At 44.3% G+C, this 14,641-nt stretch overlaps 1 protein-coding gene across 1 annotated transcript in view; it reads left to right on the top strand.

Annotated features, from left to right (window-relative positions):
- The window catches only part of LOC129832834 (procollagen galactosyltransferase 1-like), a 34,888-nt gene that overhangs the window by 9,926 nt on the left and 10,321 nt on the right, over positions 1-14,641 (top strand). Inside the window, exons 2-5 of the mRNA XM_055896882.1 lie at positions 5,502-5,612; positions 6,176-6,293; positions 7,096-7,230; positions 7,687-7,891. Of these exons, the coding sequence (XP_055752857.1) occupies positions 5,502-5,612; positions 6,176-6,293; positions 7,096-7,230; positions 7,687-7,891 (569 nt within the window). The remainder of the gene's footprint in view (positions 1-5,501; positions 5,613-6,175; positions 6,294-7,095; positions 7,231-7,686; positions 7,892-14,641) is intronic.

The raw sequence follows: 14,641 nt of genomic DNA, 5'->3' as shown, positions 1-14,641 counted from the left end.
CCAGCTACGTCGCAGACACCGACGCCTTGCTCCCAGCTACCAAGGACTGTGGGCTCTCCTTCTCCGTGGCCGACATGAGACATTTAAGACATTTAAGACGTGTTAACCCTCGCAAGGCTCCCGGCCCAGACGGCATCCCTAGCCACATCCTCAGAGCATGTGCAAACCAGCTGGCTCGTGTGTTTACGGACATTCAATCTCTCCCTTTCCCTGTCTGCTGTCCACACATGCTTCAAGATGGCCACCATTGTCCCTGTACCCAAGAATGTAAAGGTAACAGAACTAAATGACTATCGCCTGGTAGCACTCACTTCTGTCATCATTAAGTGCTTTGAGAGACTAGTCAAGGATCATATCACCTCCACCTTACCTGTCACCCTAGACCCACTCCAATTTCCTTACCGCCCCAATAGGTCCACAGACGATGCAATCGGCATCACACTGCACACTGCCCTATCCCATCTGGACGAGAGAAATACCTATGTAAGAATGCTGCTAATTGACTATAGCTCAGCATTCAACACCATAGTACCCTCCAAGCTCGAGGCCCTGGGTCCGAACCCTGCCCTGTGCAAATGGGTCCTGGACTTCCTGACGGGCCGCCCCCAGGTGGTGAAGGTAGGAAACAACACCTCCAATTTGCAGATCCTCAACACTGGGGCCCCACAAGGGTGCATGCACAGCCTCCTTCCTGTACTCCCTGTTCACCCATGGCTGTGTGGCCATGCACGCCTCCAACTCAACCATCAAGTTTGCAGATGACACAACAGTAGTAGGCTTTATTACCATCAACGATGAGGGCTCTGGTAGTGTGGTGTCAGGAAAATAACCTCACTCAACGTCAACAAAACAAAGGAGATGATCGTGGACTTCAGGAAACAGCAGAGGGAGCACCCCCCAATCCACATCGAAGGGACAGCAGTGGAGAAAGTGGAAAGTTTTAGGTTCCTCGGCGTACACATCACGGACAAACTGAAATGGTCTGAATGGTAGGCCAAAAAGATCATCAAGGACAACAACCACCCAAGCCACTGCCTGTTCACCCAGGTATCATCCACAAGGCAAGGTCAGTACAGGTGCATCAAAGCTGAGACCGAGAGACTGAAAAACAGCTTCTATCTCAAGGCCATCAGACTGTTAAATAGCCATCACTTGGTGCTGTTTACTGCTACAATGAGAACTAGCTCAATGGCGATGACATTTGCTACCAAGCCATACATGTGCATAATATCTTACAAGGAGAGCGAAGGTAGGAAAAACTATGAAACGATGATGCACGTCAATATACGGATACGATTGCGGCTGGTCAGATCAGCAAACCAGTAAATAGCTAACTTTACTCAGCAAGTCAGGTGGCTCGTTGCCGAAAATGGTGCATATAGCTAGCTAGCCACATTTGCTACTAGCTCCTATCTGATATCTTAGCACCATGTTTATCTAGCCAGCAAGAGAGCAATAGTAAAGACGTATTTTTGTAGGCACTAAATCAAAATCAAATCAAATGTATTTATATAGCCCTTCTTACATCAGCTGATATCTCAAAGTGCTGTACAGAAACCAAGCCTAAAACCCCAAACAGCAAGCAATGCAGGTGTAGAAGCACTGTGGCTAGGAAAAACTCCCTAGAAAGGCCAAAACCTAGGAATAAACCTAGAGAGGAACCAGGCTATGAGGGGTGGCCAGTCCTCTTCTGGCTGTGCCGGGTGGAGATTATAACAGAACATGGCCAAGATGTTCAAATGTTCATAAATGACCAGTATGGTCAAATAATAATAATCACAGTAGTTGTCGAGGGTGCAACAAGTCAGCACCTCAGGAGTAAATGTCAGTTGGCTTTTCATAGCCGATCATTGAGAGAATCTCTACCGTTCCTGCTGTCTCTAGAGAGTTGAAAACAGCAGGTCTGGGACAGGTAGCACGTCCGGTGAACAGGTCAGGGTTCCATAGCTGCAGGCAGAACAGTTGAAACTGGAGCAGCAGCACGCCCAGGTGGACTGGGGACAGCAAGGAGTCATCATGCCAGGTAGTCCTGAGGCATCGTCCTAGGGCTCAGGTCCTCCGAGAGAGAGAAAGAAAGAGAGAATTAGAGAGGGCATACTTAAATTCACATAGGACACCGGATAAGACAGGAGAAGTACTCCAGATATAACAGACTGACCCTAGCCCCCCATCACATAAACTACTGCAGCATAAATACTGGAGGCTGAGACAAGAGGGGTCAGGAGACACAGTGGCCCCATCCGATGATACTCCCGGACAGGGCCAAACAGGCAGGATACAACCCCAACCTTTTTGCCAAAGCACAGCCCCCACACCACTAGAGGGATATCTTCAACCACCAACTTACCATCCTGAGACAAGGCCGAGTATAGCCCACAAAGATCTCCGCCACAGCACAACCCAAAGGGGGGCGCCAACCCAACCCTAACTCTGCCATAGTTCGTTGGACAAAGGGTATGAGAAAATGAATGAGTTTTTGTATTTTTTTGATAGGCCTCTGGTAAACACAGGCTTAGGAGATCTTATACGTTTTGTTATACGTCACTTTAAAAAAAAAATATTTTATTAAAATGAAGCATAAAAGGCTTTATAATTCATAAAAGGTCAATTTAACTGACTGATATTATTTCATAGTACACAACGTATAATATCTCCTAAACCTGTATTAATTTCAGGGTTCTGATCTAGAAGCATGGTTTTGACTGCTCCTACAGTTTTGCATAGGTATTACAGTTTAACTAATGCCCCGGCCCAAAAAGACGATTTCCGTACACGGCCACATAGAGAAGTCAGATTCGAAAATTCCTAATAAGACATTTTAGTCATTGCCTTTGTGCATAAAACATCCATTGAATTATTCAAATAATTGTTGCCGAGGCCAATTGTTTTTTCATCACTCACCGTTTTATATTCGTCTGACGTGTTTTTGGATGATGTGTTGACGTCATCGCTTCTCGTGCTACTCTCTGTGCACACTGAGTGCTAGTGACGTGATGTTGGTCCATGTAAACCGGATGCAACCCGGATATAGACCGTCTATCAATCGGCGTATGCGAACGTGAGTAGATTACCTTATTATTACTGAATTAACAAAAATAATTAGATTTTTGTCACTGTGTCAATTCATCCATTTCTCAATACTACACATTTCTTTTGGAGAATGAGCTAGCCTGCTGCTGATTTTTCCAGCTAGACATTAATTTGCATTGTGCAGTGCATGTGGCTCAGACGGTGAGTTGCGGCTGGCATAGCTGCTGTTATGCTATGCAGAGGGACTATCAGCAAAGCCGATAGAGATGGGCCAATAGCTGATAGACTAGAAAAGGCCTGCCTCCCGAGTGGCGCAGCGGTCTAAGGCACTGCATCGCAGTGTTAGAGGCATCAATACTAGAGGTCGCCCGATTATGATTTTTCAACACCGATGCCGATTATTGGCGGACCAAAAAAAGCCGATACCGATTAATCGGCCGATTTATATTTATTTATTCATTTATTTGTAATAATGACAATTACAACAATACTTAATGAACACTTTTATTTTAACTTAATATAATACATACATAAAATATATTTAGCCTCAAATAAATAATGAAACATGTTCAATTTGGTTTAAATAATGCAAAAACAAAGTGTTGGAGAAGAAAGTAAAAGTGCAATATGTGCCATGTAAAAAAGCTAACGTTTAAGTTCCTTGCTCAGAACATGAGACCATTTGAAAGCTGGTGGTTCCTTTTAACATGAGTCTTCAATATTCCCAGGTAAGAAGTTTTAGGTTGTAGTTATTATAGGAATTATAGGACTATTTCTCTCTATTCCATTTGTATTTCATTAACCTTTGACTATTGGATGTTCTTATAGGCACTATACTATTGCCAGTGTAACAGTATAGCTTCCGTCCCGCTCCTCGCCCCTATCTGGGCTCGAACGAGGGACACATCGACAACAGCCACCCTCGAAGCATTGTTACCCATCGCTCCACAAAAGCCGTGGCCCTTGCAGAGCAAGGGGAACAACTACTTCAAGGTCTCAGAGCGAGTGATGTCACTGATTGAAACGCTATTAGCGCGCACCCCGCTAACTAGCTAGCCATTTCACATCGGTTACACCAGCCTAATCTCGGGAGTTGATAGGCTTGAAGTCATAAACAGCTCAATGCTTGAAGCACAGCAAAGAGCTGCTAGCAAATGCAGGAAAGTGCTGTTTGAATGAATGCTTACGAGCATGCTGCTACCTACCACCGCTCAATTAAATATCAAATCATAGACTTAATTATAACATAATAATACACAGAAATACGAGCCTTGGGTCATAATATGGTCAAATCTTTCAGTGAAATACGGAACCGTTCCGTATTTTATCTAACGGGTGGCATCCCTAAGTCTAAATATTGCTGTTACATCGCCCAACCTTCAATGTTATGTCACAATTCTGGCAAATTAATTACGGTCTTTGTTAGGAAGAAATGGTCTTCACACAGTTCGCAACGAGCCAGGCGGCCCAAACTGATGTGGTTTCAGTTGGAACCTCATGTAACGTCTGTCTCTTTCCTCTTCCTCGGATGAGGTGAGGAGAGAGGGATCTGAAGACCAAAACGCAGCTTGTGGGAAATAAGCCATCTTTATTATAACAAAGATAAAGATGGCAACACGAAACGAAACAAAACACTTTCAAAACTACAAAATAACAAAACGACGTTGACGAGACCTGAACATAAACTTACATAACTAAACATAAACTTACGTACAGGAAACAGACGACATCGAAACGAAACAAACAAACGCTACAGTCCCATGTGGTACGAACATAACATACGGACACAGGAGACAATCACCCACAAACAAACAGTGAGAATGCCCTACCTAAATATGACTCTTGATTAGAGGAAAACGCAAACCACCTGCCTCTAATCAAGAGCCATACCAGGCAAACCAAAACCAACATAGAAACAGATAACATAAACTGCCCACCCAAAACTAACGCCCTGACCAAAACACATAAAAACAACATAAAACAGGTCAGGACTGTTACACCTCAGCAGAATGGAATCAGGCACGCAAACTGTCAGTCTGGCACAAGAAGTCTCTCAAACACACACACAGTCCTTTTCAGTAGCTAATAACCATCAAGTTTCACTTCCCCAGCATTCTTGCTTATTTAGTATATTTTCTGTTTTTTAGTCAACCGGCAAGGATGGGTGGTGGATATTAGAGCTGCTTTGGTATGGGTGTACTTGCTTGTATGGAATTCAATGCTGGAGTCAGTATCCCACGGCTTCTGACAATAGGCCAAATTGAAGTGAACACTGAAGTACTGTCATCTGAGCCCTGATATGATCTTTCACATTCACTGTCTCTACTTTACTCAGGTCTACTTCCAAACGCCACTGCTCCTATAAACGTCTGTGTGTCTGTGTGCTTATTACCCCTTACACTGTTGACCAGAAAAGTAGCAAATGAATCATGCCTGTAATAATAATGTGCCTCTGTCTCTGTGTTGTACAGGGTAGCGACGGACCACAATGTGGACAACACTACAGCCATCCTGCGTGACTGGCTCGTCAAGGTCCAAAAACTCTACCACTATGTGGAGTGGAGGCCGCAGGAGGAGCCCACGTGAGTTCCTCTCATGTTCACTTTATAAACTGTGTGTGTTTCTGTATCTGTCTGTGTCATTTATTCAGGAGAGGGAACGCTTTACATTACATTTATAAGTCATTTCTAGATGGTTAATATGTGATTTATAAACTACAAATGAACTGTCTACAAACTACGTATAAACGCTTAACATCCTCCTTAAAGACACCTTCATGTAAAGTGTTACGGAGAGGCACCTCAATGTAAAGTGTTACGGAGAGGCACCTTCATGTAAAGTGTTACGGAGAGGCACCTTCATGTAAAGTGTTACGGAGAGGCACCTTCATGTAAAGTGTTACGGAGAGGCACCTTCATGTAAAGTGTTACGGAGAGGCACCTTCATGTAAAGTGTTACGGAGAGGCACCTTCATGTAAAGTGTTACGGAGAGGCACCTTCATGTAAAGTGTTACGGAGAGGCACCTTCATGTAAAGTGTTACGGAGAGGCACCTTCATGTAAAGTGTTACGGAGAGGTCTCTTGCTGTAAATTGTTCCCAGAAAGGATGTACTGAATGTCCTGTTTGTTTATGTTTGTCCCTCAGAGAGTACCAGGATGCAGACAGCCCGAAGCAGTGGACCAACCTCCGCTACGCACACGTGATGAAGCTACGGCAGGCAGCACTGGACTCCGCAAGAGACATGTGGGCAGACTACTTCATGGTACTTCTTTCTCCAGTCTCCATGACGACCCCACCCTCTTTTACAGATAAACAGGGTGCAATCCCAACGGCACCCTATTCCCTACATAGTGTGTAGGGAATAGGGTGCCATTTGTGACGTAGATTGGCCCTGGTCAAAAGCCGTGCACTATGTAGGGAATAGGGTGCCATTTGGAATAGTCAAGTCTTTCTCCATGACGACCCGCCCTCTTTTACAGAGACGAAGACTTCTCCTTATAAGAACAATAACGCAATAAGAGAACAGCGAGAGTCATGCTTTCCTATCTCACTTCTGGTTTAGAGTAAACCAATCCATCTGGCTTGGTGTTACTATTTACCATTCTGGAATAAACCTGCCAGAATCTTAAATATGACAGCTTTGAGATCTATTCTTGCACCCCTAAGCATGAACACATTGTCCAGGACTCGCAAGGGTATACTTTTATGATGGCGTGAAAACACAGATGAGGTCGTTTTGTTCTTGAAATGTGCCTTTTGTCTTCAGTAATGTTGTGCAATTAGAACTGGGTTAAAATAGAGCTGCTAAAGTTTATGAATGATAACAAATACTATTTGAACCCAAGGCTGTGGCCTATGCTGCCTCCTCATTCTAACACTGATTCTGGTGGCTGGACGTAGACTGCCGCTACAATGACATCCATTGTTTAAAGTGTCACTAGAGAGGATTGATGTTGCATGTTGCAGAGTGATTTGTAAAGCTTGAAGTGGATAATGTGTCTCACTGTTCCCTCTCCCCCTTGCATCACACACACTCACACGCTTTTCCATTCTCTCCTGTCTAGGTGGTGGACTGTGATAACCTATTGACCAATCCTAATGTACTGTGGAAGCTCATCAAGGAGAACAAGACCATCGTAGCTCCCATGTTAGAGTCCCGTGCAGCCTACTCCAACTTCTGGTGTGGCATGACCTCCCAGGTACGCTACTATTTGTGTGGTGTGTTGTGTGTGTTTGCGCGTGCGGTCGTGTCCTCCCAGATACTTTGCGTGCAATCATGAAGACACACACACAGTCCTTTTCAGTAGCTAATAACCATCAAGTTTCACTTCCCCAGCATTCTTGCTTATTTAGTATATTTTCTATTTTTTAGTCAACCGGCAAGGATGGGTGGTGGATATTAGAGCTGCTGTGGTATGGGTGTACTTGCTTGTATGGAATTCAATGCTGGAGTCAGTATCCCACGGCTTCTGACAATAGGCCAAATTGAAGTGAACACTGAAGTACTGTCATCTGAGCCCTGATATGATCTTTCACATTCACTGTCTCTACTTTACTCAGGTCTACTTCCAAACGCCACTGCGTTAGCACAATAACCTTGATTGAAACAGAAGTACTCATCGTATTCCAAACACTTCTCCCTCTACCTCCTCCAGGGTTACTATAAGCGCACCCCGGCCTACATCCCTATGAGAAAGCAGGTGCGTAAAGGATGCTTCGCGGTTCCCATGGTGCACTCCACCTTCCTGATTGACTTGAGGAAGGAGGCGTCACGCCAGCTGGCCTTCCACCCCCCTCACCCAGACTACAGCTGGGCCTTCGATGACATCATTGTCTTCGCCTTCTCCGCTCGCATGGCAGGTACTGTTAATGTGTTCTCTCTCTTTTATCCTGTTTGGTAGCTTTCACATACAGCATGATAATGATTTGGTACACTTCATTGTGTTTGCCCTCTATGCTCCCATGGCAGGTAGGCCTACTGTTGTTATTCTGTTCACATGGCAGGTAGGACTACTGTTGTTATTCTGTTCACATGGCAGGTAGGTCTACTGTTGTTATTCTGTTCACATGGCAGGTAGGCCTACTGTTGTTATTCTGTTCACATGGCAGGTAGGCCTACTGTTGTTATTTTGTTGACATGGCAGGTACATTTAACATTTAAGTCATTTTGCAGACGCTCTTATCCAGAGCGACTTACAAATTGGTGCATTCACCTTATGACATCCAGTGGAACAGCCACTTTACAATAGTGCATCTAAATCTTTTAAGGGGGGGGGGGGGGGGCAGAAGGATTGCTTTATCCTATCCTAGGTATTCCTTGAAGAGGTGGGGTTTCAGGTGTCTCCGGAAGGTGGTGATTGACTCCGCTGTCCTGGCGTCGTGAGGGAGTTTGTTCCACCATTGGGGTGCCAGAGCAGGGAACAGTTTTGACTGGGCTGAGCGGGAACTGTACTTCCTCAGTGGTAGGGAGGCGAGCAGGCCAGAGGTGGATGAACGCAGTGCCCTTGTTTGGGTGTAGGGCCTGATCAGAGCCTGAAGGTACTGAGGTGCCGTTCCCCTCACAGCTCCGTAGGCAAGCACCATGGTCTTGTAGCGGATGCGAGCTTCAACTGGAAGCCAGTGGAGAGAGCGGAGGAGCGGGGTGACGTGAGAGAACTTGGGAAGGTTGAACACCAGACGGGCTGCGGCGTTCTGGATGAGTTGTAGGGGTTTAATGGCACAGGCAGGGAGCCCAGCCAACAGCGAGTTGCAGTAATCCAGACGGGAGATGACAAGTGCCTGGATTAGGACCTGCGCCGCTTCCTGTGTGAGGCAGGGTCGTACTCTGCGGATGTTGTAGAGCATGAACCTACAGGAACGGGCCACCGCCTTGATGTTAGTTGAGAACGACAGGGTGTTGTCCAGGATCACGCCAAGGTTCTTAGCGCTCTGGGAGGAGGACACAATGGAGTTGTCAACCGTGATGGCGAGATCATGGAACGGGCAGTCCTTCCCCGGGAGGAAGAGCAGCTCCGTCTTGCCGAGGTTCAGCTTGAGGTGGTGATCCGTCATCCACACTGATATGTCTGCCAGACATGCAGAGATGCGATTCGCCACCTGGTCATCAGAAGGGGGAAAGGAGAAGATTAATTGTGTGTCGTCTGCATAGCAATGATAGGAGAGACCATGTGAGGTTATGACAGAGCCAAGTGACTTGGTGTATAGCGAGAATAGGAGAGGGCCTAGAACAGAGCCCTGGGGGACACCAGTGGTGAGAGCGCGTGGTGAGGAGACAGATTCTCGCCACGCCACCTGGTAGGAGCGACCTGTCAGGTAGGACGCAATCCAAGCGTGGGCCGCGCCGGAGATGCCCAACTCGGAGAGGGTGGAGAGGAGGATCTGATGGTTCACAGTATCGAAGGCAGCCGATAGGTCTAGAAGGATGAGAGCAGAGGAGAGAGAGTTAGCTTTAGCAGTGCGGAGCGCCTCCGTGATACAGAGAAGAGCAGTCTCAGTTGAGTGACTAGTCTTGAAGGTCTACTGTTGTTATTCTGTTCACATGGCAGGTAGGTCTACTGTTGTTATTCTGTTCACATGGCAGGTAGGTCTACTGTTGTTATTTTGTTGACATGGCAGGTAGGTCTACTGTTGTTATTCTGTTCACATGGCAGGTAGGTCTACTGTTGTTATTCTGTTCACATGGCAGGTATGTCTACTGTTGTTATTTTGTTTACATGGCAGGTAGGCCTACTGTTGTTATTCTGATCACATGGCAGGTAGGTCTACTGTTGTTATTCTGTTCACATGGCAGGTAGGTCTACTGTTGTTATTCTGTTCACATGGCAGTTAGGTCTACTGTTGTTATTCTGTTCACATGGCAGGTAGGTCTACTGTTGTTATTTTGTTGACATGGCAGGTAGGCCTACTGTTGTTATTTTGTTGACATGGCAGGTAGGTCTACTGTTGTTATTCTGTTGACATGGCAGGTAGGACTACTGTTGTTATTCTGTTCACATGGCAGGTAGGCCTACTGTTGTTATTTTGTTGACATGGCAGGTAGGTCTACTGTTGTTATTCTGTTGACATGGCAGGTAGGTCTACTGTTGTTATTTTGTTGACATGGCAGGTAGGCCTACTGTTGTTATTTTGTTGACATGGCAGGTAGGTCTACTGTTGTTATTCTGTTGACATGGCAGGTAGGTCTACTGTTGTTATTCTGTTTACATGGCAGGTAGGACTACTGTTGTTATTTTGTTGACATGGCAGATAGGTCTACTGTTGTTATTCTGTTCACATGGCAGGTAGGCCTACTGTTGTTATTCTGTTCACATGGCAGGTAGGACTACTGTTGTTATTCTGTTCACATGGCAGGTAGGACTACTGTTGTTATTCTGTTCACATGGCAGGTAGGCCTACTGTTGTTATTTTGTTCACATGGCAGGTAGGTCTACTGTTGTTATTCTGTTCACATGGCAGGTAGGCCTACTGTTGTTATTCTGTTCACATGGCAGGTAGGCCTACTGTTGTTATTTTGTTGACATGGCAGGTAGGTCTACTGTTGTTATTCTGTTCACATGGCAGGTAGGACTACTGTTGTTATTCTGTTCACATGGCAGGTAGGCCTACTGTTGTTATTCTGTTCACATGGCAGGTAGGACTACTGTTGTTATTCTGTTCACATGGCAGGTAGGTCTACTGTTGTTATTCTGTTCACATGGCAGGTAGGCCTACTGTTGTTATTTTGTTGACATGACAGGTAGGTCTACTGTTGTTATTCTGTTCACATGGCAGGTAGGTCTACTGTTGTAATTCTGTTCACATGGCAGGTAGGACTACTGTTGTTATTTTGTTGACATGGCAGATAGGTCTACTGTTGTTATTGTGTTCACATGGCAGGTAGGACTACTGTTGTTAATCTGTTTACATGGCAGGTAGGACTACTGTTGTTATTTTGTTGACATGGCAGATAAGTCTACTGTTGTTATTCTGTTCACATAGCAGGTAGGCCTACTGTTGTTATTCTGTTCACATGGCAGGTAGGACTACTGTTGTTATTTTGTTGACATGGAAGGTAGGCCTACTGTTGTTATTCTGTTCACATGGCAGGTAGGACTACTGTTGTTATTCTGTGCACATGGCAGGTAGGACTACTGTTGTTATTCTGTTCACATGGCAGATAGGTCTACTGTTGTTATTCTGTTCACATGGCAGGTAGGACTACTGTTGTTATTCTGTTCACATGGCAGGTAGGACTACTGTTGTTATTCTGTTCACATGGCAGGTAGGCCTACTGTTGTTATTCTGTTCACATGGCAGGTAGGACTACTGTTGTTATTCTGTTCACATGGCAGGTAGGACTACTGTTGTTATTCTGTTCACATGGCAGGTAGGACCTACTGTTGTTCTGTTCACATGGCAGGTAGGACTACTGTTGTTATTTTGTTGACATGGCAGGTATGTCTACTGTTGTTATTCTGTTCACATGGCAGATAGGTCTACTGTTGTTATTTTGTTGACATGGCAGGTATGTCTACTGTTGTTATTCTGTTCACATGGCAGGTAGGTCTACTGTTGTTATTTTGTTGACATGGCAGGTATGTCTACTGTTGTTATTCTGTTCACATGGCAGATAGGTCTACTGTTGTTATTCTGTTCACATGGCAGGTATGTCTACTGTTGTTATTCTGTTCACATGGCAGGTAGGACTACTGTTGTTATTCTGTTCACATGGCAGGTAGGTCTACTGTTGTTATTCTGTTCACATGGCAGGTATGTCTACTGTTGTTATTCTGTTCACATGGCAGGTAGGACTACTGTTGTTATTCTGTTCACATGGCAGGTAGGTCTACTGTTGTTATTCTGTTCACATGGCAGGTATGTGTAATGTGGTTATTCTGTTCACATGGCAGGTAGGACTACTGTTGTTATTCTGTTCACATGGCAGGTATGTCTACTGTTGTTATTCTGTTCACATGGCAGGTAGGACTACTGTTGTTATTCTGTTCACAGGGCAGGTAGGACTACTGTTGTTATTCTGTTCACATGGCAGATAGGTCTACTGTTGTTATTCTGTTCACATGGCAGGTAGGCCTACTGTTGTTATTCTGTTCACATGGCAGGTAGGTCTACTGTTGTTATTCTGTTCACATGGCAGATAAGTCTACTGTTGTTATTCTGTTCACATGGCAGGTAGGTCTACTGTTGTTATTCTGTTGACATGGCAGGTAGGTCTACTGTTGTTATTCTGTTCACATGGCAGGTAGGACTACTGTTGTTATTCTGTTCACATGGCAGGTATGTCTACTGTTGTTATTCTGTTCACATGGCAGATAGGTCTACTGTTGTTATTCTGATCACATGGCAGGTAGGTCTACTGTTGTTATTTTGTTTACATGGCAGGTATGTCTACTGTTGTTATTTTGTTTACATGGCAGGTAGGACTACTGTTGTTATTCTGTTCACATGGCAGATAGGTCTACTGTTGTTATTCTGTTCACATGGCAGATAGGTCTACTGTTGTTATTCTGTTCACATGGCAGATAAGTCTACTGTTGTTATTCTGTTCACATGGCAGGTAGGACTACTGTTGTTATTCTGTTCACATGGCAGATAGGTCTACTGTTGTTATTCTGTTCACATGGCAGGTATGTCTACTGTTGTTATTCTGTTCACATGGCAGGTAGGACTACTGTTGTTATTCTGTTCACATGGCAGGTATGTCTACTGTTGTTATTCTGTTCACATGGCAGGTAGGACTACTGTTGTTATTCTGTTTACATGGCAGGTAGGACTACTGTTGTTATTCTGTTCCCATGGCAGGTAGGCCTACTGTTGTTATTCTGTTCACATGGCAGGTAGGTCTACTGTTGTTATTCTGTTCACATGGCAGGTAGGACTACTGTTGTTATTCTGTTCACATGGCAGGTATGTCTACTGTTGTTATTCTGTTCACATGGCAGGTAGAACTACTGTTGTTATTCTGTTCACATGGCAGGTAGGTCTACTGTTGTTATTTTGTTGACATGGCAGGTAGGTCTACTGTTGTTATTCTGTTCACATGGCAGGTAGGTCTACTGTTGTTATTTTGTTGACATGGCAGGTATGTCTACTGTTGTTATTCTGTTCACATTGCAGATAGGACTACTGTTGTTATTTTGTTGACATGGAAGGTATGTCTACTGTTGTTATTTTGTTTACATGGCAGGTATGTCTACTGTTGTTATTTTGTTTACATGGCAGGTAGGACTACTGTTGTTATTCTGTTCACATGGCAGATAGGTCTACTGTTGTTATTCTGATCACATGGCAGGTAGGTCTACTGTTGTTATTCTGTTCACATGGCAGATAGGTCTACTGTTGTTATTCTGTTCACATGGCAGATAGGTCTACTGTTGTTATTCTGATCACATGGCAGGTAGGTCTACTGTTGTTATTTTGTTTACATGGCAGGTATGTCTACTGTTGTTATTTTGTTTACATGGCAGGTAGGACTACTGTTGTTATTCTGTTCACATGGCAGATAGGTCTACTGTTGTTATTCTGATCACATGGCAGGTAGGTCTACTGTTGTTATTCTGTTCACATGGCAGATAGGTCTACTGTTGTTATTCTGTTCACATGGCAGATAGGTCTACTGTTGTTATTCTGATCACATGGCAGGTAGGTCTACTGTTGTTATTCTGTTCACATAGCAGGTAGGACTACTGTTGTTATTCTGTTCACATGGCAGGTAGGACTACTGTTGTTATTCTGTTCACATAGCAGGTATGTCTACTGTTGTTATTTTGTTTACATGGCAGGTAGGACTACTGTTGTTATTCTGTTCACATGGCAGGTAGGACTACTGTTGTTATTCTGTTCACATGGCAGGTATGTCTACTGTTGTTATTTTGTTTACATGGCAGGTAGGACTACTGTTGTTATTCTGTTCACATGGCAGGTAGGACTACTGTTGTTATTCTGTTCACATGGCAGGTATGTCTACTGTTGTTATTTTGTTTACATGGCAGGTAGGACTACTGTTGTTATTCTGTTCACATGGCAGGTAGGACTACTGTTGTTATTCTGTTCACATGGCAGGTATGTCTACTGTTGTTATTTTGTTTACATGGCAGGTAGAACTACTGTTGTTATTCTGTTCACATGGCAGGTAGGACTACTGTTGTTATTCTGTTCACATGGCAGGTAGGACTACTGTTGTTATTTTGTTTACATGGCAGGTAGAACTACTGTTGTTATTCTGTTCACATGGCAGGTAGGACTACTGTTGTTATTCTGTTCACATGGCAGGTAGGACTACTGTTGTTATTCTGTTCACATGGCAGGTAGGACTACTGTTGTTATTCTGTTCACATGGCAGGTATGTCTACTGTTGTTATTTTGTTTACATGGCAGGTAGAACTACTGTTGTTATTCTGTTCACATGGCAGGTAGGTCTACTGTTGTTATTTTGTTTACATGGCAGGTAGAACTACTGTTGTTATTCTGTTCACATGGCAGGTAGGACTACTGTTGTTATTCTGTTCACATGGCAGGTAGGTCTACTGTTGTTATTCTGTTCACATGGCAGATAGGACTACTGTTGTTGTTCTGTTCACATGGCAGGTAGGACTACTGTTGTTATTCTGTTCC

This window comes from Salvelinus fontinalis, chromosome 34, assembly GCF_029448725.1.
Source record: "Salvelinus fontinalis isolate EN_2023a chromosome 34, ASM2944872v1, whole genome shotgun sequence".
Classification (NCBI taxonomy): Eukaryota; Metazoa; Chordata; class Actinopteri; order Salmoniformes; family Salmonidae; genus Salvelinus; species Salvelinus fontinalis.
Note: the sequence above shows the minus strand (reverse complement) of the source record. Positions and strands in the feature narration are given on the sequence as shown.